The sequence below is a fragment of the Lutra lutra genome, chromosome 9 (assembly GCF_902655055.1).
Source record: "Lutra lutra chromosome 9, mLutLut1.2, whole genome shotgun sequence".
In the NCBI taxonomy this organism is placed as follows: domain Eukaryota; kingdom Metazoa; phylum Chordata; class Mammalia; order Carnivora; family Mustelidae; genus Lutra; species Lutra lutra.
Genome location: NC_062286.1, coordinates 116,390,010 through 116,415,410, shown reverse-complemented (window position 1 = coordinate 116,415,410; position 25,401 = coordinate 116,390,010). Strand labels below are relative to the sequence as shown.

General features: G+C 51.9%; 1 protein-coding gene across 1 annotated transcript in view; it reads right to left on the bottom strand.

Moving 5' to 3' along the window:
* Window positions 1-13,245: 13,245 nt before the first annotated feature.
* The window catches only part of RSPO4 (R-spondin 4), a 29,652-nt gene continuing 17,496 nt past the window's right edge, over window positions 13,246-25,401 (bottom strand). The window contains 5 exon segments of the mRNA XM_047747169.1: window positions 13,246-13,487; window positions 14,154-14,217; window positions 14,219-14,340; window positions 15,748-15,888; window positions 16,575-16,763. Of these exon segments, the coding sequence (XP_047603125.1) occupies window positions 13,387-13,487; window positions 14,154-14,217; window positions 14,219-14,340; window positions 15,748-15,888; window positions 16,575-16,763 (617 nt within the window). The 3' untranslated portion in view covers window positions 13,246-13,386.

The window sequence follows — 25,401 nt, the reverse complement described above, 5'->3', positions numbered from 1 at the left end:
AGGCAAAACCATTTGGACAGAGAGCAAGCCAGTTGGTGTTCACCAGGAGCATGTGGGAGTGTGGGGGAGACCAAGTGTAGAAGGGTGTGATGGATTGATCTAGAGCATGATTGGGGGGGGGGTGGGTAACATGACAGACATTCCAGCTGACCTTGAACAACACAGGTTGGAGCTTCCCCCAGGCTGCTCACATATGTGGGATTTGGGATAAATACAGTACAACCCTATAAATGTATTTCCTTTCCCTTATGATTTTGTTATTACATTTTATTTTCTCTAGCTTTATTGTAAGAATACAGTATATTCTATATACCTTATATAGTATACAAAGTAGGTGTTCACTGTCTATGTTGTCTGTAAGGCTTCTGGTCAACTGTAGGCTATTCGTAACAAAGGAGATTTTTTTACTGCACCAGCCTCGGTGCCCTAAACCCCAAGTTGTTCCAGGTCAACTGTATACATTTGTCAAAACACAATCAGCTTTACATCTCAGAGGGATGGGTTTTTCTACTGTAGTAAATTATATTTAAATAAGCCTTATATTTAAGAAAACCGTATATCTGTGTGTAAATATGATGACTATTCCAAATGCCCCACAGAGGTAGAGGCTGTATGGTTTCCTTTGTCCACCTTCCTAGTGTGAGAGTGAGGGCCAGGTTTTGAAGGACCAGGAGGGGGTTGGGGAATGGGGCACAATGACCAAACTGGAGACTGTCTACTGGGGCCTTGAGGGCAGTGGCTGCTGCTTGCCAGGTAACACCGATCTCACTCCCACTCAGAGCTGCCTTGGGGTCATTCATTCATCCCTTCAGCAGTGGCTAGGTCCCACCCTGTGTCAGAGTGTGACTGGGCACAGGGGACCCAGAGATGAGTCACAGGGCCCTGATCTAGGCAAGAGACACACAGAGTCAGGGCCAACAGTCATGTTGGCACAGAGCTCATGGAAGAGGTACCTGGCCTGCCTGGGGGGCTGTCAAGGAAGTCTTCCAGGAGGAGGCAGAGTCAGAGCAGAAACCTCTAAGGTGGTTGGGTTCACCAGGTGAAGAGGAGAAGAAGGGGGCTTCAGGTGGGGAGCACAGCTGTGTGAAGGAGGTGAGGGGTGTGGTCAGGGTCAGGGAGCCCTGGGGGTTGGTTTACGCAATCTGCAACTATGGTCCCCTCACGTGCAGCCAATTTCCTCATTAGAAGAATGGGGCCATAACCTCAACCTCCCCAAGTGGTTGAGATGATTCAAGATAATGTGTAACAAGTAGCCAATGCACAGTGACGTCTGCAACAATGACGGGAGGAAGAGGGGGAAGAATGTTTGGGGGTCAGGAGGAGGGGCTATGGGAAAGTCTGGTGGCAGCCCCTTTGAAACAGGCTCAGACCCAAAAAGGAAGTCCTCATGCTCTCAAGTTCAGGGATGTTGCCTCAAAGGAAACAAAGGTCTATTATCAGTCCTTTATTGACTCCTTAGTGTGAATTTTCACACCCCTCCTCCTACCAGTATTTCTTCTAGTTGGGATCTGCATTTCTTTTTTTTTTTTTTTAAAGTAGACTCCACATCCCAGCATGGAGCCCAGCATAGGGCCAGAACTCATGACCCTGAGATCAAGATCTGAGCTGAGATCAAGAGTCAGACACTTAACTGACCAAGTCACCTAGTTGCCCCTGCATTTTGAGCTGGGTCTCTGACCAGGGGATAAAGTGTTTGTCCCTTGAGGTCAGCCCAACTCCAATTCCCACTTGCTACTTCCCAGCTGGAGCGGTAATTAATTCTGGATAATGAAATGCCAACAGAAGTCTGCTATGTGTGTGAGGTGGGGGTGGGGGACAAGAGAGATGGGAAGGAGCAGGGAGTCTTCTGGGAGAGCTTTCTTGGCATATATGTAGGCTCTTTCTGCTGTTGCCTCTTTCTTCCTGCCTTGAATGTGTGCACGAAGGCAGCCATCTTGCAACCATGAGGAGAAGTTCAAGAGAATCACGTTCCTGACATAACTGGATCACTGAATCAATACCAGCTGCCACCTACCTCCAGAGTTTAATATTATATGTGAAAAGCAAACCATTATTTGCAGGGGAATAATTTGTAAACACTGGACAATTGGCATGACCATACATGTGTGTGCTGCATGCATATTCATCTTGCTTATTTGTTGACGCTTCTATGAGTTTGGGTTTTTCAGTGCTTACAGTCAAATCATTCCCCACTTAACAGAGTCTTAAATAATTAGGGGCTTATTTTCCACATGTAATGGAGGGTTGGAGGTGAGTGGCAACTGGTAAAGTTTCAGCAGTTCAACAAAGTCAGGGCTGACAGCTTTACCCTCTTGGTCTTTCCCTCAAACTTGTCACCTCATGGATATAAGATGGCTGCTGCAGCGCCAGACATTACATCTACACTTAAGGCAGGAATTAAGTGAGGCAGGAAAGAATAGTTCCATCTACTTCCTCTTAGGCAGACCTCCAATGAGGTCTCATTGGCCAGAATTGTATCTGATGGCCACTAGTGGCTACACTGGAGGCTGGGAAAGTGAGTATCTGGGAAAGCCAAGAAGAAAATTGTGTTCAGTTAGCAAGGCAGAAGTGGGGGATGGTATTTGGTAGGCTGCGCCCAATATCTGTCACTCTAGTGTCAGGAACAGATGGAGAGAGATTGTAGAAGGTATCCTAGAGTTCATTAATTTATTAACAGAAGTGTAATTTATATACAGTGAAATACACAGAGTTTAACTGTACAGTTGGATGAACCTAGACAAATAAATCCTCCAATGGCACCACCAACTGTAACGAGTTATAGGACATTCTCATCACCCCCCACCAAATTCCCTTATGGCCTTTGAGAAGGAAAGACGAGGAGGTATTCGAGATGAAGAGTCTTTGCAAGAGGCCACAGGATTCAGGATGAGTGGCTCTTCTGTTTGAAGATGGGAAACCCCACTGGCAAAGGGCAGAGATATAGGGTGACAGGGTGGATAGGGAGCTAGTTGGGGCAAGGGGCCTTCCTAGTATAGAATGGACAGCACAAGAGACTGCTAAACAGCGCAGGTTAAAACTCAAGCTCCTGGAGCTGTGTGACCTCAGGCAAGGGATGGAATCTCTCTGTGCCTCAGTTGTCTCCTCTGTAAAATGGGCACACTGACAATTCCTTCTCTACAAGGCTATCTGGGGAGGGAACGGCGCCTGGCACAGAGGAAGCACTGAGATAGTGATGGATCTGGTATCCCTTGATGCCTGCCTGTCTTCCTTTCTTCCTTCCCTCTTTCATTCATTCCACGAATCTTGATTGGCTCTCTACCATGCACCTGCTGCTTTTCGGGGGGATGGGGAGGCACGGAAGGGGCTGGCCGTGCTCCGTGCAGACGTGGCCCCCGTGCAGAGTCTGGTGTGGAAGACAGTCACAGGTAAGGGGGGCAGTCATAAAGAGGTCAAGACTTAGACAGATGAGATCATTTTGTTTTATTCTATGTTTTTCCCTTTTAGAAAGCAGAGTGCCACACGCAGTGTCTCATTTAGTTGTGTCCTGGAAGCTTGACTAGCCTACCTTCGCCTACAAATGGACCTTGAGAGCTTGTTTGGGGCTTCCGGCAGTGGAGTGCAGCAACTCTGTGCCTTGACGGAGGAATGGGCTTCCTCCTTTGGGGAGGGTCATCCTCTTAGACCCAGCAAGACGCCCCTTCTGGACGGACACATGGGGAGCCGTGAGGGAGAAGGGGACACTGGCCAAGGCAGCCAGGTCAGCTGAATCAACAACGCTTGTGATCAAAGGGGAGACAGATGTCTGGCTGGATGACCCCTTATCTAAACGAGAGCATTTTAAATTACAATTAAGGCTACAAAGAAACATTGAAACATTCACTAACTAAAGCAGAGAATGCCTTGGGGCTGGGCACAGGCTAATGAGATAAGATCGTCTGGGAAGCCTCTGTGAAAAGGTGACATTTGAACTAAAAGACTTAGAAATAGAGAAGCAAGTGGGTGCCTGGGGGGCTCAGTTGGTTAAGTGCCTGCCTTCAGCTCAGGTTGGGGACCCTGCTTCTCCCTCTCTCTCTGCTGCTCCCTCTGCTGTTCCCCCTGCTTGTACTCTTTTTCTCTTTCTGCCAAATAAATAAATAAATAAATAAAATCTAAGAAAGAAAGAAAGAAATAGAAAAGAAGGAGGAAGCCATGTGGAGATCCAGATCTAGAGGGAGAGCATTCTGGGCAGAGGGTTAGGGATAGCAAGTGCAAAGGCCCTGAGGCCAGAATGAGATTGGCAACTTTCAGGAACAGACGAGGCCAGTGTAGCTGGAGTGGGCAAGGAGGACAGGTCAGGAGACAAGGTCAGAGAAGGAACAGGAGCTGAATTGGCGGGGACTCTGTGGCCATGAGGAGTATGGATTTTATTCTAGGAGTGGAGAAACATCTAGCTTGCACCAGTCCTGACATAGGGCAAGATGCCCTCCAGATCCTTGTTCCTGGTATGTCCTGGCCTCCTGATTCCTCTTCTGCATTCATCAATGTCACCGGGCAGCTTGGCCATCCTGATTTCTCCTTATGCCTCCTACCTGCCCTGGCCCATCTAGCAATGAGACCCACCCTTCCCAAGCCCCCTTTACACAGGTTCCCAGGTCCTCGTAAAGTTCTCTTGCATGTTGTTGGGTTAACTAAGCCACTACCCTTGACTACAGGCCCCTGAGATCATGAAGGAAACAGCAAAGTCATTAACTGAGTCAAAAATGAATGCATTATTGTTGTTGGAGGGGCAGGCCAAGGTCGGGGGCTCCACCTCTTACCTATGGGCCTGAGCCTCCATGGTAGCATGGTAACATGGGGGAGAACATCACAAACAAAAGTGGGAATCAATGCTCCTACACCCTCAGCGGTCATCAGAGACATGGGAGTCCACAGTGAAGAGGCAGACCTCCTTTCCCTGCACCAGTTGGGCTGGCACAAATGAGATAGCCTGGAGCTTTGTGGGGTTAGCAAGGGTGTGGCAGACGGGAATTCTGTGTTCTGCTGGATGTTAGAACTGGTGCGGGACGCAGGGACGGTAAGCAGGAAGCTACCAGTGGTCCAGCCACCATCGCCCTGCATGTGTAGCCCAGAGAAATTCTCAGGCAGGCCTGGGAGGGAGCCCAAAGAGGCAATGATGACTGCGACACAGCTGAGGAAGGGAGCTATGTCTAACGCCAGGGGGAGCGGGCGCAGAAGAAATACAACTGGATCTAAGAAACAGCAGGTGGATGCGATGGGGAAGGAAACAGGAGGGACTCTGGCACAAATCCATTTCTGTAAATAAAAACACGCAAATCCAAGGATTCATGCACTTGAAAGGACACAGAATGAACTTGTGAGAGTGGATACCTGGGCAGGAAGGGAAGGGCGAAGAGCAGGGGGCATCAAGAGGGAAATTAAATAAAACAAGAGAAGGGTTCACCTGACTTGAGAATGAATAACTCAACTCTCTAGGCAGCCACAGTCTTACAAAAAAAAAAAAAAAAAAAAGGGAAAAGGAGATAAATGGGAATGGGGATGGTAAAAGGCAACCAGTGTAGGGCCTTCCTCCAGTGGAGTAAAGTAAGTGGAGTGCTCCCAGTGGCATCTGGCACACAGTAGGGCTTCAGGGGTAGGAGTCCCGCTATCATGTTGTGAGCCTGGCTCCTCCAGCTTCTTGGACAGTGCTGCCTTCTCCTGGCCAAAAGAGTTACAGCACCCAGGTAGTTCCCCAGGGTATCAAACAGAGGGTGTGAAAGGAGGGAGGAGGACTGAGTCGCCCAAGGAAGGGAACTTCTACTGGGAAGAGACAGTCAATTAGGTAAAGTTTCCTGGAGGAGGAACATCTATGCCGTAGGACAGACACAATCTTTTTAAGAATATTTTATTTATTTATTTATTTGACAGAGAAGACAGAAAGAGAGAGATCATAGGTAGGCAGAGAAGCAGAGCAGGCGGTGCCGGGGGAGGGGGGTGAGACTGCTGAGACATGGTGTAGACGCCAAAGCCCAGGAGTGAATGTGCACAAGCTCACCAGAATTCCCAGGTCCACAGCAAAATAGGAGATATAGAACACAATGGCCGGCATATCACTTTACCCTCCGAGTCTCCCTTTCTGCAACTGTATATGTGGCCAAAGACAATAGCACCCATTCCCAGGGGAGGTAGAAGATGAAATGGTAGGGGTTGCGGTAGGGTACATAATAGGGCTTCACGGTGGTAGCTTGTGATACTGTCTTTCCATTCATTCCTTCATTTGCTTATCAATCTCCTTCACTCCAAATCATATTTGTCCTGGGGCTCCTGGGTGGCTCGGTGAGTTAAAGCCTCTGCCTTCAGCTCATGTCATGATCCTAGGGTCCTGGGATCGAGCCCCGCATCAGGCTCTCTGCTCAGCAGAGAGCCTGCTTCCCTCTCACTCTCTGCCTGCCTCTCTGCCTACTTGTGATCTCTCTGTCAAATAAATAAATAAAATCTTTAAAAAAAAAAAGGGCCTCCGTCCTCAAGCTCAGTGCCGTGTCTCCAAAACCCTTTCTGAAAAATGTTTATGCAAAGCCATGTGAATCTTTCTAAAGGGTATTTAAAGTCCCATTTGCAAATGTCTCCAAAGAATTTCATTTTTATTTTTTGAACTTGGTAGTATATATCCATGTCTTACTGGTCAAAAGGAGTAAAAGAGGACAGCAAGTCTCCTTCCACCTGCTCCCATCCTGGCCCTCTCGCAGACTGCCCATAGTTCTGCAACTTGCTTTTCTCCATTCATCGTGCGTCTTGGCCATTGCTCAGAGTCGTACATCAAACCCTTCCTCAGGACCCCTTCTCAGCTGCATGACATCCCATGGAGCGCTATGCGACTATACCTTAAAGGGGTCTCCTGCAGAGGTTTGGAATGTTTCCAGTTCTCTGTGATCAAAACCACTGGCCACAGGGAACAGTTGTGTGCACGCACACTTGTTCTGCACGTGGGTGAGGCTAATCAGAGGATAAATCCCTGGAAGTGGCTGACTGAGCGCCGGGGAGGAGAGTGTTTTCATTTTAATACACATCGTCAATTTCCCTTCTCTAGAGGTTGGCCCGTGCTCCTCCCCCTAGGAAGGCAGGAGAGAGCACCAACTCACCCACAGCCTGGCCAAGGCCATGTGGTTTCAAAATCTGGCTCTCTGCCACTCAAGCAGGTCAAACGGGGTCACTCTGTGTGATTTGATTGTCATTTAATTTCAGTGAGGTGGACCATCTTTTCTGTCCTATGTGTAAGAGCCATTTGGAGTTCCTTTTCCAGATGAAGCTTTTTTGCTGTCCGGGAGCAACCCAGAGCAATGGGGCTGCAGGTGCATCTCCCAAGGGATGCGGGTCTCCCCGGGGTGGCATAGGATGTGCCCCCCCAGTGGGGGGGCCATGCAGTAAGTGGCCACCTGGTGGAGGGTGAGGTTTTTGAGTTCCCACTCCTGCTATCTTTCTCAGCCTTGGATTCCCCATCTATTAAAAGTAGGAATAATAATAAAATCTACTTCTGAGGGCGCGATGGAGGATGAATGTAAGTTTGTAATGTGAAATTCCCTATACAGTTCTGGGCTCAGACTCAGGGCTTAAGAAATGATTGTTGAGTGAATAAATGAAATAGATCTTAAATAAAAACCTTTATTGAGCAGTTACTGTGTCTTAACTCTCATGTGTTATTAAAACTGAATTAAACCTCACAGAGACACCATGAGAGATACTCTTCTTATCCCCTTTTACAGATGAGGAAACTGAGGCCCACAGAGATGTACAGGATTTTGGCCAAGGGCTCGAAGCTGGTCAGTGGTGGAGATGACATTTGTGGCTTTGCTATGTAGCTCTTCCCTGCCTCTTCCCTGCCCTCCGCCCTAGGAGAGTGACTCCACTATCAACCCCTAGTCCAGTTGTCTATTGCTGTGAAACTAACCTCTCCAACCTCAGGAACATAAAGCAACACCCATTTTATTACATGTGTGGGTTCTGAGGCCCAGGAGTTCAGACAGGGCAGAGTGGGGCCAGCTTCTCTCTGCTGGCGTGTGAGCTAGGAGGACAGCAGCTGGGGGTGGGACAGGCTGGGTGGCAGCAGCCCCTTCCCAGCCAGCTTCTTCAGCCCCAGGTCTGGCTGGCCCGATCTGTGCCACCTTGTGGGTGGTGGATGGCTGGTTGAATGGACCACTATGGGTGAGGCTGGGAGTTGGAGAGCAAGGTGGGGGAGCAGCAGACCCCAGGGCTGAGTCTTCTGGTCCCCTAGTCGGGCAGCCTAGGAGGCTTGCAAATTCTGGGCTTGGCACCCCCACGAACAGCTTCTGCTCCAGGCATTTGCATGTGCTGTTTCCTATAGCTGGATCCTCCCCTCCAGCTGAAAACTCCTGTCAGTTTTCAGTTCTCAGCCTGCCTAACTGGTCCTGGAGGAGGTGCCCCCTGAGGGCTCCCCGCCCCCCGACCCCCTGCAGGCTGCAGATAGCTTAACTGTCCCTGATCCCAGATCCTCTCCTCTGCAGGAGGCCTTCTTGCCCCATTGTAATTGACTTGAATACAGACAGAAAGCTCTGGGACAAGACCTAGGTGTTTATCACTGGCAGCCAGCACAGTTCCAGGCACCCAGCAACCCCAATGTGTATATTTACTGAACGGATGATGAATGAGACCGGTGGATTTTGAATGGCTTTTTTTTTTTTTTAAGATTTTATTTATTTGACAGACAGAGATCACAAGTGGGCAGAGAGGCAGGCACAGAGAGGGGGAAGCAGCCTCCCCGCTGAGCAGAGAGCCCAACGCTGCGAACCCTGGGATCACGACCTGAGCCCAACCAAGGCAGAGGCCTTAACCCACTGAGCCACCCAGGCGCCCCAAGATTTTGAATGGCTTTAACTTGCGCCTCCGTCTCCTCTTGTGTAAGTGAGCTTGCAGGCAGAGCTGCCATGAAGCTGCAGGAGATGAGTGCTGGGACCAGGCCGGAGCACAGGAGGAAATCAGAAAGATGATCTGTAGGGAGGGGAGAGAAGCAAAGGAAATGAGCCACTGCCCTTAGAGCCCTTAGCCAGCTCATACATTTAGATGTTCTTCTTATTAATCATTATGATCATTACTGTTGTTTTGTTATTACAAGAACGCACATTTCCTGAGTCTGAGGGGCCACACAGTATCGTTTGAAATGTTCCTCTAAGTGAAAATGGGAGAACTTTAACTCCACGAGTCCCTGGAGGCCCGGGGCCAGGATGTCTTGGCAGGAGGTAGGAACTGCGGCAGTCAGGGTGACCTGCTGTGGGATGTGGGGCTCGGGTCCTCCTCTGTATATGTGCTGCCAAAGCGAGCACTCGGGTCCTCCTCTGAATCCACGTCCGCTCAGTGCCTGGCGGGGAGCCAGAGTCCTGGAGCCTCTTTGCTGTAGCCACCTTCGCAACGGTCCTTGTTCAGCCTGAAGCGGGAGGCACCCTCCCCCTCATCCACCCCCACCAACCCTGCTGGGAGTGAGAAGCCAGCCAGAAGTCCCCGCCCCCACCCCACCCCACCCCCAATTTCTGAAAAGGGCGTGGTTACTAGCCGGGCTTCTGCAGTGTTCATAGCTGGGCAGCGCCCTCTAGGGACAGGAGGTGGGAAGGACATGCAGGCAGAGCTGGGGACAGAGCAAGCAAGCTCTGGGGTGGGGTGTCTGCCTGAAAGAGGGCCATCTCGTGGCCTCTGGAGCCGAGGTGGGAGGTTGGGGGAGAGTTGAGCAGGGAGCTCTCAGCATGCGCCAAGCCAGGGAGTAGCATCTGGTCAACCCCAAGCTTCCGTCTGGGCTCTGTCCCTCTCTGGCTGGGTGATCCTGGCCAGTTTCAAAGATTCTCTCTGAGCTTCATCTGTAAGAGATAGTTACATGGGAGGCTCTCCTTCGCAGTAAGGTGGCCTGATCCTCCAGGGAACGTGGGAGAGGCTGGGTGAGAAAGGTTTAGGAGCTGGAGGGAACGTCTGAGATCCAGTTTATAGGCCCTCAAGAAACTAATCTCCTAATTTGAAAACTTAAAAAAAAAAAAAAAAAAAGGGGACAACCTTGTCCACAGTCCTCATCTGGGAACAGAGGACCAGGCCCCTGAGGGAAAGAACATGGCTTGGGGATTGCAGGAGGTGAAGCTTCCTCTCCCATCTTGATTTCTTAGAATGATGGATGTTAGAACCTCCAGCATCCTAGAATTCAAATCTCACCAGAAAACATACTAGAGAAGAGGTCTATATTTGGAACCCTATAGAATCGGATTGTAGAGGCTGGCGGTCAGAAGCAGAAAGGCAGATGCCTCAGACTTAGGCCTGAGTGTAAGGACCTATTTAGAAACTGTCCCTGCCTCCCTTCCCCCAGGGGATTTACTTGGAGACAAGTCCTGGAAACCAGCCTCAGGTAACAAGGCTCAAATACAGGGGTGGGTCAGGCCAGGTGGAGACACCTGATCAGTGGGGGGTTGCATACTGTCTCCCTAGCTACCAGGGAGTAGCCCCCCCCCCCCCCCCCCCCGCCCTTTGGGAGCCTTTTTGGCGCCAATCCTAATCAAGGTGTAATAGGCTGGTTCAAATATCTACTAGGGTAAATTGTAATTCAATTGGTCACCTAGCATCACTGTGGAGTTTCCTGTGTGTGTTACAATCTCATTGGCCACTTGTGCGTGGCCAGTCCGGACCGCATGGCTTTTGCCCTTAAATGCTAGTCTGAAACAGAAGGGTCACCCTCTCTTGTAAGAGGTGCATCCCCGAACGTTTGGTCAGATTCTTTTTTTTTTTTTTTTAAGATTTTATTTATTTATTTGACAGACAGAGATCACAAGTAGGCAGAGAGGCAGGCAGAGAGAGAGAGAGGAAGAAGCAGGCTCCCTGCTGAGCAGAGAGCCCCACGCAGGGCTCCATCCCAGGACCCTGAGATCATGACCTGAGCCGAGGGCAGAGGCTTTAACCCACTGAGCCACCCAGGCGCCCCTGTTTGGTTAGATTCTTGATGCTTGGCACGAAATAAAGCTTTGCTTGACCTTTGCTTTATATCAGTCTCGCTCCTTTAATCACGGACCCATTATTGGGGCATAACACTGAGCACTGCCACAGCAAAGCCCCCAAGAGAGCCATCATCTCCACTGAGCTGGTCCTGGAATGAGTAGTTAGCACTCCCTGTCTGCCCCCAAACTTGTTCACAATTAGTAGGCCTGGGGTAGGACGCTGAAATCTGAATTTTTGACAAGTGCCCCAGGGATGCTGTTGGACCACCCAGATTTGGGCAATGGATATAATCTAGTCATGTACTCCATCAAACTGGGGGTGGTGAGGGAGGCCCGAGGTCAGGAAATAAAAAGGGACTTGGCCTAGAGCCAGCAGATAGCTGGTGCCAGGCTGGGACTCAAACCCAGGCCCCCAGAGCTGAGGCCACTCACACCAGCAGTGAGATCATTATTCAGATGGCTCCTTGGGATGGTCACACCTCCTGGGTGTCCTTGGCCCCTTGGACATGTCATCCAGGGCACAAATGGTTTCCTGGGGCCACATCTGTGATTCATGGGGCCGAGAGGCCTTGGGTGGGGAGCACAGCACTGCTGTCATCAGCCTGTGGCTAAGTCCCCTTCTTGAGAGGACCCTGGCTGTGGGGACTGAGGGTCCCTCCTCTTCTTTCAGTGCCCGCTTCGTCCCCAGCCCTCCCTTCATCCTCACAGCCCTGAGCATTCCAGGGAAAACCGCCCCACATGGTTGAGATTCACTTATTCCAAACTCATCAGCGTCATGGTTTTATAACACCCACCCCATGCCCAAGAAGACACTTGCAATTTCTTTTTCTTTTCTCATTTATTAAAAAAAAAAAAAAGTTGGGGTCTTGAAACAACAACAATAGAGCATTTCAGAGGCACAAACTTTTGCAGGAGAAGCTGGTGGTCTGGCCAGGCGAGGAAAGGCAGCAGCTATGAGGGTGGGCCTGGCGGGTGTGTGTGTGTGGAGGGGGGAGAGGATCAAGGGATTATGCCGGAGAGAGGGAAGCCTGAGGGTAGGCACTTCTTGGGGGGGGTGGGGGTGTGTGCTACCTCATCACCTTTAACCTCTCTTCCAGCCTGCGGGCCCATCCCCCTTCCGCAGGCCACCCCAGGGGGCCCTCCTGGGCCTCAGGCTCCCAATGCTTCTAGCTTCTGGGACCTTCTGAGTTCAGGCTAGCCTTGGCATGACCATGCCAAGGCAAATTGGGAGCACCCCTTCCTGGGGACTCAGAGAGGCCAACAAGGAGGGGCTAGGTACTGTGATGCTGAAATGACAGGCAGTGAGAACAAACTGACTTCTGAGCTAAGTCTTATTTGAGACTCGCCGATGTTCTTCTCCATGTTCTTCTCGCCTGGTGTGGTGGGGGGTGGGGGTGTCCCAGTGAAATGCAAGTGCTCAGGGTTCTCTGGGGGCTTGGGGGATGGAGGAATCTTCCCTCGCTCCTGACCCTTCCCTTGCTCCTTCTTTCATCACCTCCCCAAAGGCCCCCAAAGTTTCCTGTGGGTGTGCTGCGCTGGGCAGCCAATAAGTAGAAAGCCTAGCACCTGGGTTTCCTAGGTGACCTTGGGCAAGTCCCTTCTTGGGCCTCAGTTTCCCCACGGGTACAAGGGGCAGGAAGCACCAGGGTGGGGAACAGAGCAGCTTGGATAATCTCAAAGTTCCTTTTGGCTTCGATGGCCTCTTCTGGGCTGGGCCCGTGGTTCCCCCAGGGATGACAGTCCTGTCGGAAGCAGTGCTTGGACCCCCAAAGGACATGGGAATACAGTCAGTTTGGGAAGAAGGGGGCAGGGAACCATGAGGGAGCACCAAGGGCAAACTCTGTGACCACAGGCAGGCTCAGGGCTGGCTGTCCAGCCGGAGGCCCCATCTGTATCTACACAGGGAATGGGGAGCCCCCAGAGCCTCTTCCTGGGGGTTCCCACAGGAGCCGGTGACCAAGGGCCATGGAGATGGCCTCCAGGGATTGGAGCAGGGGGCACTGGCAGCCCTGGGTTCTGGGGTCTCCTCTGGAGCAGAAGCGGGGCCCTCAGGACTCCCACAGCCTGCCTGGACGGCGGCCTGGGCCCCGCCCTTGGACACCCCTTCTCTGCGAACAGGGGTCCCAACAGGGTCAGGGAAAGGCCTAGAGAAAGACGTCTGCTTTCTTTAAGAAGTAGAGAGAGCAGGACACAGGGAAGAACAGGAAAGAAAACAGGAGACAAGGAAAAGAAAGGCAAACAGATAAAAGATTAAAGAGAAAGAAGGGAAAAGGACAGGAGGGAGGAGAAACGGAAGGAAGAATAGAAATGAAGGAGAGCAGGAAAGGCAGGACGCGGGGAGGAAGGGATGGGTGGGGAGAGAGAAGGATGCGGTCCCAGCGGCCGCAGCAGGAGCGGGTGGCGGTGTGGGTGTTGGAAGGGCTGCAGGTTGAGGGAGGGTGGGGTGCTGCGGGGCGGCAAGCCCCGGGACTCCTCAGGCCGGTGGGCGGGGCCTCACGTCCAGCGTGCGGTCCTGCCTCCTGTCCTTGCGCGGGCGCCGGTCTCTCCGCCCCTTCTTCTGGCTGGGGTTCCTCCCTGCACCAAGAGCACAGGGCATTGTGTCTGAGCCCCGCGCGGCCCAGCCCGGGGAAGCCCTTCCATCCACTTGCTTTTGAACACTCGCGTGTTGCTGAATGGCCCGAGGCTGCCGGCGGCGTGGGGGCCCGTTTAGAGATCAGAGGGCTTACTTGGGCTTTACTAAGAGCTGGTCCCCTCTTGGGAAGTCGCATCTCTGTGCCCGGACGGGAGCTCTCACCTTTGCCCTGACTCCTCTAAGTGTTCGAAAGTTGTGTTGAGCCCAAGTGTGACCACGTGGGGGAATTTCTCTTTTATATGACAGGGCATCAACTGATTTTTTTTTTTAATGACCCGTGCAAGGAGATCACATTATCCACGAACTTTGGAGTCAATAAAGAGGGGCGTTCTGAAATCCTTGCTATTAAAGGAGGAGGTGGTCATTCTGCAAGGGCAGAGAAGTCCTGATGAAGGCAGGCACGTATCTCTCCCGAAGTTGGGACTGATCCCGCCTGCGTTTGAAAAGGATACCAGGGAGGGCAGGACTTAACCCACAGGAAGGTATGGCTAATCTTGGACTTTCGGCGCCGCCCTATGGGTGCTATTTGGGCAGGCAATGTCCCCAGTCCCACAGCGTTCCCCCGGGGGGCCCTGCTTGCTGTAGCCCGAATGCGGCCCAGTGCTCACTGCTGGGCATGGCCTCTGGATGGAGACATTTCCTTGACTCGGAGAGCATCTGGCAGGTTGCTGCCATCCTCCCCTCCGGCCCGGCTGGCCTCCCGCACACGGGTCTCCAGACCCCAGGCCGAGCCACATGCCTTCCCGTTGTGCAAACAGGGGCCCCAGCTCCCCCAAGGGCCCAGCTCACATTCTTCTGTTGGGTGGAGACACAGACAGACAATTTGGGTCAGTAGGCAGGGAGTGTCCTTCAGATCCAAGGGCAAAGTCGGAGCGGTCCGGGTCGCTGAAGACAGCAGCTCTCGCCAGGAGCAGAGGGGAGACACTTAACTATCTATTTATGAGGGCCTGGGATGGGCGCCATACTAAAGCACACCAGGGCCGGAAGTGGGAGTGACAGTGGGCTTTAGAGGGGAGGGCTTCCCGGAGGAGGTTACTGAGGAGCTAGAGGGAGAGGAGGCGATCCAGTGGAGCAGAAGGAAGGATATAGGCAGGTGTATGCAGTCCGGGGCCTGGCAAAAGTGAGGGAGGGAGGGCAGCTGTGGGGAGGACAGGTAGGCCAAGAGGCCAGAAGGTCTGCTGGGAGCCCTCAGGGCCAGGACTTGCTTTGACCTTGATCATGTGCCCTCTGATGGGCTGGGGAAGGCAGAAGCTATTCGGTGCTATTGTTGAGGAAAAATGAGGTCACAGGCCAAGGAAGTTCTTAGCAGGAAACAATTTTAAAATACACACACACACACACACACACACACACACACACACACACACACACACAGTTTTTCGCATTTGATTCTATTAAGAGTTCCCAAGAGGTAGGCAAAAAACAAGGCGGCTGTTAATACCCCCATTTTGCAGAATAGGCCAGTGAGGCCTAGAGCAGGTAAGGGGCCTGCTAAGGAAACACAAAAGGGAATCTGCATCAGAACATGGCAAGTGTTTAAGACCTACTTGGGCCCAGAAACCAGGTCTCCAGACCTGAGAACAGTGGTCCTTCTGCTGATGTGTTCATTTGCCAAGTAGGGACAGAGCCCCTATTCTATGCCTCGTGCTTTGCTAGGTGCAGAGCAGCAGCGGGCACAAGACAGATCCAGCTCCGACTCCCGGAGTTCACCACCAAGAAATGTCTGGCTGGGACGGCAGGGTGCTTGGGCCATAATGGGGGAAGCACAAGCAGCCGCCGGAGCCCGGAAGAGGCCTGGGTTCTGGGGGCTTGGGGGACCTGGAAGGCTTCCTGGAGGAGGAGAATCCTGACCTGAAGCTTGAAGTAGGGGTGGGGAGATTAGCCAGGCTTCAGGGAGGGGCAGAAGGGAGACATGAAAAGGATTTGAACCCAGGTTTGTCTGATTCTAAAATCAGTGTTCTTCTTGTGAACTTTGGGGCCTCCCCTGGTAATAGCAACGAATCTGATGTTGGTAGTGATGGTGACCGTGATAATGGTGCTCATGATGGCTCTAATGTATAGAAGGGTCCCTTTGTGTGTGTCTCATGTCCCCTATTGGGCCTCCCAGCACCCTGGGACATTCTCCTGTGGTTCTTCCTGTTCTCCTGACAGCCCTCACCAGCCCCTTAGGGAAGGAGGTGGGGCGAGGAGGCCCCCACTCACCCTGGCACTCCCGAGTGCTGGGCTCTGCGGTGGTGCCCAGCGGGCAGGAGGGCAGACACTTCCCCTTGTACAGGAGAAACCGCCTCTTGCACTGGATGCAGAAGTCCTGGCTGAAGCAGCTTTCACACGTGGCCCCGCATTCTGCAAGAAAGCCAGGGCCACCAGTGGTTCGGGTGGCCATGCAGAAGGGGGGCCCTTCTGCCTTTGAGCAGCCCAAGCTCTGTAGCCCTGGGATCAGGATTCGGTCTCCTCTGAAGCCCAGACCTGTGTGGGAACTACATTCCAGAGCTCCTTTCCTTGTCTGCCCTGAGGCTCAATGGGGGCAGGTGCCACATCCAAGGTAACACGCTTACTTGGATTGAAAGGTCAAGATTCCCTTTCTCATTTGAGCCAAGGCTCAGAGAGGGCAAGTGACTTGTCTAGAGTCACATAGCAAGTCTGGGCTGTGATGGAGGACTTCTGCTGCATTTCCATCAAAGCTCAAACGTAGGCATGATCTATCCCAGGTCACAGTGAAAATCAGAGTTAGGAGTTAGGACCCCTTTTTCCCTTTGAGCTAGGCCCAGAGAAGGGGAGTAACATGCCCAAGGCCACACAGCAAGCTAGGGTAGATAGAGGTGAAGGTTTCCTGCTCTACTAGTGCCAAGAGCTGCTAGGGCGCTGTCTTGCTTAGGGCTTCTGAGCCAGCCTGAAACCAAGCCGGTATCTTGGAGTCTGGGCTCAGGCACACACTGCTTGCTTGCGGTCATGTTGGGGTGAGAGGTGGGGTGTGGGCCAGAGGTCTCAGGAACCCAGCACTAGCACAGGATGAGGGGGAAGCCACGTACTTTTGCACCTGTTGACCTCCTGGCCACGGACGCCGAAGTAGCCAGAGGGACAGTCATGCACACACTTGCCGTACTGGCGGATGCCTTCCCGGCGGATGAACAGGAAGAGCCTCTGCTGGCAGGTGGAGCAGCCATTTTCCTCTGAGCAGATGACACAGCCTGTGCAGTTGCCCCCTGGACCAGTGCCCACTGCCAGCCAGACCAGGGAGGAAGGTGGGGGAAAGTGGGAGAGAAATAGTCAAACCATGTACGTGAGCAGCACGGACCATCTCATGGGACATATTAACTGAACACATGGTCACCTGGACAAACCACTACATTTCCCAGACAACTAGATACGGTCATATGATCCCAATCTGGCCAACAGTGTATAAGCTAAAGCAATGTGTGCAACTTCTAAGAAGCTGCCTTAAAGGGCAGGGGCATGCCCTTTGTCTCCCCTCACCCTTCCTAGTGAGTGGAATGTGAACACAATGGCTGGAACACATGCAGCTACTTTGGATCATGAAGTGCTATCGTGGAATGATAGAGATATAAGAAAAAAGAGCCCAGGTCCCCAAGGAAGGTAGAACCATGCTATACCAGCCCTGGACTGCCCATGTAGACTTACAGGAGAGAGAAATCACTGTTTCATTTAAACCACTGTTACGTGGAGTTTTCTAGAACTCACAGGCAAACTTAGCCTTCATGGGAATAGTGTGTGTTTATCAGTGTGTGGAGGGTGCGCATGCAGGTGGGGGTAGGGGAGACCCTTGTCCTCTAGTGTGTGGGGGGCGTGCATGCATGTGGGGGTGGGGGACACCCTCATCCTCCTGCTGTGTTTCTGAACAAGACTCCCTTCCTCCCTGTCACCATCATCAAGCACTCCCAGCATCATCAAGTGTAGTGAGTTGAGGGAAGGAAAATTTGTTGCCCCAGAGTCAGCCAGGACCCAAAGCTGGGAAGGAGGCAGAGAATACTCTAGAAAGGGAGCCTCTCCAAGGCTCACAGGGGGTTTCTGCTTTCCTGTTCATTACCTGATAAGCCGACCACTTAGAGAGATGGGATTTGTCAGCCTGGGGTGGGGGTGGGGGGTTGTGACTTTCCCTCTGTTCCCAACCCCCGAAACCAAGTGAGAAGAGGGGCAGGGTGCCCCTCCTAGAGACGGGGTACCTGCAACAAGGGGTGGCCAGCTTCTTATGCCCCTGTTGGGCATTCAATTCTGTCACAGCCCTGCCAATCTGCTCCTTCCTGTGTCTCTCTGAGCAGAATAAAGAGGCCAGGAGAGAGATGGGCAGAGCAGAGAGAAGAGGCAGCAGCCGAAGAACCTGTGCATCCTTCACGGCAAGCCTGGGGGGCTTCTCAGTGGCGAGGGCCCCTTAGAAGTAGCCGGGCTTCAGGGCTGAGGCTGCGGCCTCACCCAAGCAGGGTGGTTCCTGGCAAATGTCTCAGCGAGAGGCAGCAGGGAAAACCACTGGAGGTAGGAGGTGGGGAGAGTCCGTGAAAGACCGAGCAGCTTCTTAGAGGCAACTGGGGACACGTGAAACTGTCCCGCATTTATACCCCATCAATGTCAGACTGTTTAATAAACCAGTTACATACTTTGACTCCCCCTGAGCCCACAGCTACCCAGCATAGGACCTTCTTGACTCTCCAGATCTACCTGCCCCCCCCCCCCCCCCCCCCCCCCCCCCCCCGTCTATTCGTGCTTCATCTGCCTTTTAGAGGAATTCCCCATTGTGTGAGGACCCGGAGAAGGGCAATTCCTGCCCCCACCCCCCAGAACAGAAACCAAGGAAGTTCAGCCCTTCTTCAAGTTGACAGTGATGGGCATTGACCAATCAGATGCTCATTCCCGTGACCCCAAGTTCTGGGAGTTGGACAAAAAGAGTGAGGGGCTATGTGGGGATAAGGGTCACTGTCCAGACCAGTCTGGGCCTTTTCTGCCTCCCCTCCCTCCCACTCTGGGATGGGTCCTGCCATTTCTCCAAGCCTGATCTCCAGCTGCCTGGATCCGGTGAGCCCCCCACAACTTGCTGATAACTCCCAATGCTGTGGCTTACACCCGAGAACCCCGACTGATCCAGAGGGCTTGCTAATGCCCCTGGGAAGAGAAACAGCCACAGAAGAGCACAGTAGAGGTTTGTGTGTTTCCAAAGCTGTAGCCCCGCAGGGACCTGAGGGCAGAGAGAGAGTGTGCGCGACGTCATAAGAGGGATCTCCAGGGCCAGAGAGAGAACATCAGCTGAGAAGCAAACAGCGCCCAGACCTCCCACCCCATGGGAAACAGTTTAAATTCTGATAATACAGAGTGCTGGCAAGAATGAAAGGAAAACCCTCCCTTCTGACAGGAGGAGAGTAAATAAGCCCTAGAGAAAAGTCCAGCAGCATCTAGTAAATTTGAGAATGTGCCTTTTCTGAGCACAGCAATTTGGCTCAATTTGTGCTTCTCAAACCCTTTCTCAGCCTCTCCTACAGGTCTTGTTACAACACACAGCGCTGGGTTCCACCCCGAGTGTCCGAGTGTCCCACTGAGTAGATTGGAGGTGGGGGGACTGAGACTTGGCATTTCTAACAGGTTCCAGGTGACACTGCTGTTGCTGAACCGTGGCCATGCTCTCAAACCACCAGCACAGAGAAACCCTTGTGTCTGTGCCCGAAGAAGCATGAGCAAAGATGTTCACTGCGACATCATTTAATAGCAAACAAGTGTAAAAATCTGACTATCAAAAGAAGAGATAAGCTCTCTAGGGTGCAGTCCCATATATGACCCACGATACGTGACTGGGGAGGGTTTGCAGCCGACCTCATGGATACTCTCAAAGACAAGGGTGACAGCGAAAACGCAGATTGCACAATGAATCACAGAGGAAGTAGCCATTTGTGTAGAGTTCGAAACCCTGCAAGACAATATTCTTGGACATGTGTGATACTTAAATTTGTACCAAGAGTGAAAGACATAAGGGGTTAATAAACACTGGATTCAGGATGTGGGTGAGAAAAGGGATTCAGGAAGAAGGCCAGGGACTCCTCTTGAATCTGTAATAGTTCATTTCTTCAAATTTGAAGCAAATATTAAGATGGCAAGATTTGCAACAAGTGGCTGGCAGGTATGCAAATGTTCATTGTGTTTTTTATTCTTGACTGTAGTTTCAAAATACTTTACAATAAGAATATATTTAGAAGTGTTTAGCCTCCATCGTGTCTGTGGATTGGGGAGGGATAGGTAAGGAAAGAGGACTATCTTCTACTCCTACCCCTCCCAGCTTCCTTCCCCAAGCCCTGGCCCATCCTCAAGCTGAGATCTTGGGCAGGAGGTGACAGAAGTTCTGAGAGCAGCAGAGACCCGCAGCTGTGAGCCCTATGTTACTTATGCCCCCAGGTCCTTTCTCTACTCAGTAAGGGACCTTATGTTTAGCCAAAGTCATGTCTTCCAAGAATGAAGACTACATTTCCCAGGCTCCTTTGCAGAGGTATATGGTGCAGTGTCTAAGTTGTGACCAATGGGCTTCAAGTGGGAGGGTCCTGTCCACACTCCAGGAATGACCTTTAAAGAAGGGTGGCTCTTTTCTCCTCCCCTTCTTCCTCTGCTGGTGGGATTGTGGACTTGGAAGCCAGAGCCAGGGCAGATGCCGGGGACAGAGGGACCTGGCAGAGAGGCCATGGCATGGCCATGCTAACCCAGGGCGGTCTACTTCAGATTCTTGTATAGGAGAGGGGAGAAAGTGTCACCCCTCTTGTTTAGGCCATTGGACCTTTCTATCAGATCCTGAGGACTGCATGAGAATGACTGATGCTGTGGGGTCTTCAGCCTCACAGGTGGGCACAGGGTGATGTCAGTGGAGAACAGGGTACCTCTCTCCTCAGTGCCTCGGTGCTATGTCATCCCACTGGACCTGAGATGCGGCCCCACAACAAAGGCAAAGGGACCCTCATTTGGCTTGAGGTGATCTCTGCCTCCCGGCAGAACAGGAGTTCCAAGTAGAAATTATGTCCAGTTAAGAAAAACAGAATAGCATTTGCTGCATACTGAGTGCGTGGACAGAGACTCACACCCGACTCAGGTGTCTCTGCCCACTTTGCAGCTGAGGAGACCACGGGGTCCCAGGGTCCTGCAGCATCAGTGGAGGCAGGGACCTGGGCAGCCAGCCCCCTACTGCCCTCGTGGAGCATTTGTTCAAGGCTCCTCCGTGTCAGGCAGAGCCTGGGGCAGCAGGGATGGCCCGCGAATGGCCCCCACCATCAGAGGACCTCACAGTCACTGAGAGGGCTGAAGCCCACAGGAGGGACTGAATGTAATGCAGACAGACAAAGTAAACTCTTTCTAACTGGTCTCTGGGAAGAACTTAGGAATCCTTCAGCCTGACCCCTGCAGGTGCACCTGGGATTCTGAGGCCACAAGGGGTGGAGACTTCCCCAAGCTTAGACAGCCAAACAGCAATTAGAGCTACAGCATTTTTCTAGAGTGACATTTCCACATGCAGAAGACAGAACCTGATAAGGACCCCCCCGTGACCTCGGATGGTGTGTGTGTGTGTGTGTGTGTGTGTGTGTGTGTACACATGGGTGTGCAGGCAGGGGACAGATCTCAACGCTTCTTTCAGGTTTTTGAAGAGTTAGCTCTGCGTCTTGCCGTGTCCTTGGTCCTGGTGGTGGGCTAGGGCGCCCTCTAGTGGCTCTGTACTGTAATGGCATGCCTGACTTAGAACTCTGATGGCCTCTGGCTTTTCATCACATCTCTGCAACTTGTTGGACAGGGCAATGCTATTTCTCCTCCCCAAGGTCACGGGTGTAGAGACTTGAACGATAATTCTATGAATCATAAGTGATGACAACTAGTGTTTGTACAATGCTGCTTTAGAAAGATCCAAATGTGATAGTTCTTAAACTTGACTGAGCCTAAGAATTCTCAGGGAGGCTTATAAAATGTCTGGTTCAGGCCCAGGAATGTGCATTATAATAAGTCCAAAATAAATGTAATAGGCATTTTGGATGGGTCTTCTCTGCTCACGAACTCCTTTCCCTGACAACCAGATGTGGAAACCATGCTTGACTTGCATGACGCTGTCCCTTGGTCAATGCCAGACAGACTTAAGTAGGGACTGACTGCTCTTTCTGGCTGAACGAATTAGACCATCTTTCTTGGGAATTTTGACTCTGGGCCAACAGACAATGGTCTGTGTTGGGCTCTTGATCTAAGGACACTTGCAGGAAGGCAGGCTAGTGCCCATGTATGAGAAGCTTTTGTGGCCATTAGCATCTGTCATCCCTCTCTGTGCTAATAGAGGCCCCATCCATCCGCACTCTCTGACTTTGAGGTTCATGGAGAGACTCTCCAGCCAGATACACTTCACCACAGGTCCCCTTGACTCTGGTGGCTGGTTCAAACCTTGGCACATGTCTCAGCAAGAGCTAGTCTTCAGATTTTGGGGCGGGGGTCGTTGACAGGCATGTGTGTGTGCATGCACATGTGTGCCTTTTCTTTTCCACTCTATTTGGATTTGGGAAGATGTAGAGCAGGGTTGGTGGGCACTGCAGGGTGGGAGGGAGTCCTGAGAATAGAGGCCACAAGGCAGCAGCAAAGCCGAGAGATTATGTGTGCACCTGGACGCCCCCCTGTGAGGGTCCACAAATTCTCTTCTTTTCTCAAGCCACTCTATGGTAGGTTTCCTGTCACTTGCAACTAGATTCCTAATATAGAGAAGCAGAGAGAGAAAGAAACACATCAGATGCAGATAGAGTAAAGCAACCAGAAACCTCATGGGTCCCAAAAGACAGAGTTTCTGACCATGATGTAAGTCCAGGTTCCAGTTCCCTCCAGGCCAAGGGGCCTGGAGCCCCAGCCCCCCAGCCTGCTTACCGTGGCTCGCCAATGGCTTCTTGTATACCCCAACTGTCTCCTGGCCTTCATCACTGGCCTCTCCCAGCTTAGATGCACATTTCTAAAGGAAAGCATTAGAGCTCTCCTTGCAATACCTTGGGTTTTCAGGGGACATCAGAAGAGATGGAACCCCACACGATTTCCTATATCAATGGTCTCCCATGATCATGACCATCCTCCCCTACTCAAAATACCAGGCCCCAAATACATGAGCCTGTTTTACTCCAGCAGTTGGATGGGTTTGGAATGACATCTGAGTCACTTCGTCTTTTCCCAAGAAAATGATAGTGGAATGGATCACATCAAGCTTTGCGGTTTCCAAAGGGAGGCAGGCTTATAACAACTCTGAGATCATGAGCTAGCCCGGGGCTGAGCGATCCATTCATTCATTCACCCACGCATCCAACCAATATCACTGCGTCACGTCTACTCTGAGGGGTTCTATGGTTATGAGCTCTGGGGCACAGCTGTGTGATCGTGGGCAAAGTGCTTTAGCTCTCTGGGCTCAGTTACTCTAGTGTAAAAGGGGTGTAATAAGGCTTATCTTGCAGGGTTGTTGTAATTAAAGGAGACAGTTCCTGAAAAACTCTTGGCTTTGAGCCCAGCACAAAGCAGGCCCCTGATACACTGTGTCTATTGTTGTCATATTGAAGCGATGACCTGTTCTGTGCCCTCAAAAATCTAAGGAAGTGTGTTATGGTGCAGGTGCCCAGGTTCCAGTCCTGGCTCCACCACTCATGCAATGACCTTGGACAAGTACCCTCATCTCTGTGGACCTCAGTTTCCCCATCTGAAAACCTGTCGCAGCAATTCCTCCCCTCATGGGCCTGGATATGAGATGTGTGCAAACAAACCAGCAAGTGCCTGGCACACAGCAGGTACTTCTTTATAAATGTAAGTTCAAGTTCCTTGCCTGCCCACACTTGGTCAGTCCATATTTGGACCCTCCTCCCTTTCACAGGTGAGCAAACAGAGGCCAGAGGTGTTGGTGGACAGAAGGTCCAAGGAGATGGTCTTCAGGCAGACATGAGGAGGCAGTTTTGGTCTTGGGTGAAGGGCAGGTTTATCCTTTCTGTTGGGATCAGGGAATGACCTGGGTCTTCCAACAAATGTTCCCAATGTCAGGGTGACCCACAGCCTGAGAACAACCCCAGGCAACCTCACTGCAATAGGAGTCAATGGCTTGACGTTTGCAAGGAAGCTCCATATTTTTTCCATCTGGGAATTTCAAGTGGCTTCAGGGTCATCTGCACTATCATGCCTCCCACCCCCTTTCAGCTTGCAGAGCTTTCCTGGAAGGGGTCAAAATGCCCAGGGTGACATCTAAGACCCTGAAGATTACATGTTCTTCCAGACAGGTTCATGTCCTCGGCAGTCCACAGCGTGTCTGTCACTGAAAAATCCTTAATACCCACGTTGAGAAATGCAGCCCCATACTTAAAAAAAAAAAAACAACAACAAATAAACCAACAACAAAAAACAATAAAGAAACAAACAAAAACGCTCATTTGGATAGACGGCTAACATTAAAAAAGAAAAACAGATTTCACATAGAAAGCCAGAATTTGTACCTCTCTGGAAAAAATCAGAGTATCCACTAACACTGGGCCTGCATTCCCATAAGGCAATAATTGAAATTACACAGACAGGGTACAGGCTCACCAGGCTGCCCCCCATCCCCTTTAATGACCCCTGACACTGAGGGCAAAGGTCAGATGCCCTGTGTTATCATCTTTGAGCCTCCGTTCATCTCACACCCACTTCAGTCACTGGTGTCAGGAGGCAATGTGGAGCAGGGGTTCTCAAACGTGGGGGCATGCACCAGATTCACCTTGGACTTGTTGAAACACCGCTGGCTGGGTGTCCCCGAGAGCTGGTGATTCAGTGGGGTGGGGCCGGGCTCGAGGACCTGTATCGCCCACAGGTTCCCAGGAGCTGCTGGTGCTGTGGAACCTGGGACCACACTTGAAGAGTGGAGTAGGGTTAAGAGCTGGGCTGTGTGGGTTCACATCCCAGCTTTGCCCCTTAGCCTTGCCTGTGTGACCTTGAACTCGTACCTTAACCTCTCTGAGCTTCAGTTTTCCCACCTGTTAAACAAGCATCATACTGGCTGACCTTCCAGTCGTGAGGACCCGAGCAGGCAGGACACTGACGAAAGGCTCGGGGTTGTTACATCGCTACCTGCCACGTGTCTGTGGGAGTCTGTGGTTCGGGGCTCGCTTGGGCAATCGGCACAGAACTTTTTATTTTGATGTCAACATTTTTTGGGGGGTGGAGTTTCTTCCTAATTGGGGTGTGCCCAGGGAAGTGCGCCTTGCATGAGAACATTGTGTCATGGTTGACTGAGGATTTAACACAGCTGTCCCGGAGGCCTCCCTGGGGGGTGCCAAGGATGGGGATGGAGAGAGACGGCTGCCCCTTGTCCCCAAGGCCATGCAAGCTGAGGAGGGCCAGTCCTTGCCCTGAGTCCTGCTCTGTCCCTGGGGATGATCCAGAACCACGGTGGGGGTGGGGGGCATGCAGAGAGCGCTGGGCAGTGCATCTTCTGATCCTTGCCTGGCAGTGGGGGACACATGTCACCGATGACCAAAGGAAATAAACAACATCTGGGCTCCCGCCTATCCGCTCAGGCCCCCACATATGGGAGGCAGTTGCTGCCCCTGGAAGCTGGCTCAGAGGAGCCCCACGGCACATCCCTGCCTGGGGGGCAGATTGCATCATTCCCAGCAAGGGAGGGGCCCTGGAGATGACTCCCAGCTTATAGTCTCCCACGGGGTGCAGGACTAAAGGTCTCCAGCCCCCCAGCCTCTTCTCAGTACCCTGGGGAGGGAACATAGAGGGCCTCACGATCAGCAGAATGTTGAGGTGGTCTTGGTTTCGGAGCCTGACAAACCAACACTTCCTGGCTGGGTGAGTGTAGACAACCAGGCTTCACTACCCTGAACCTCAGTCTCCTCTTCGGCAAAA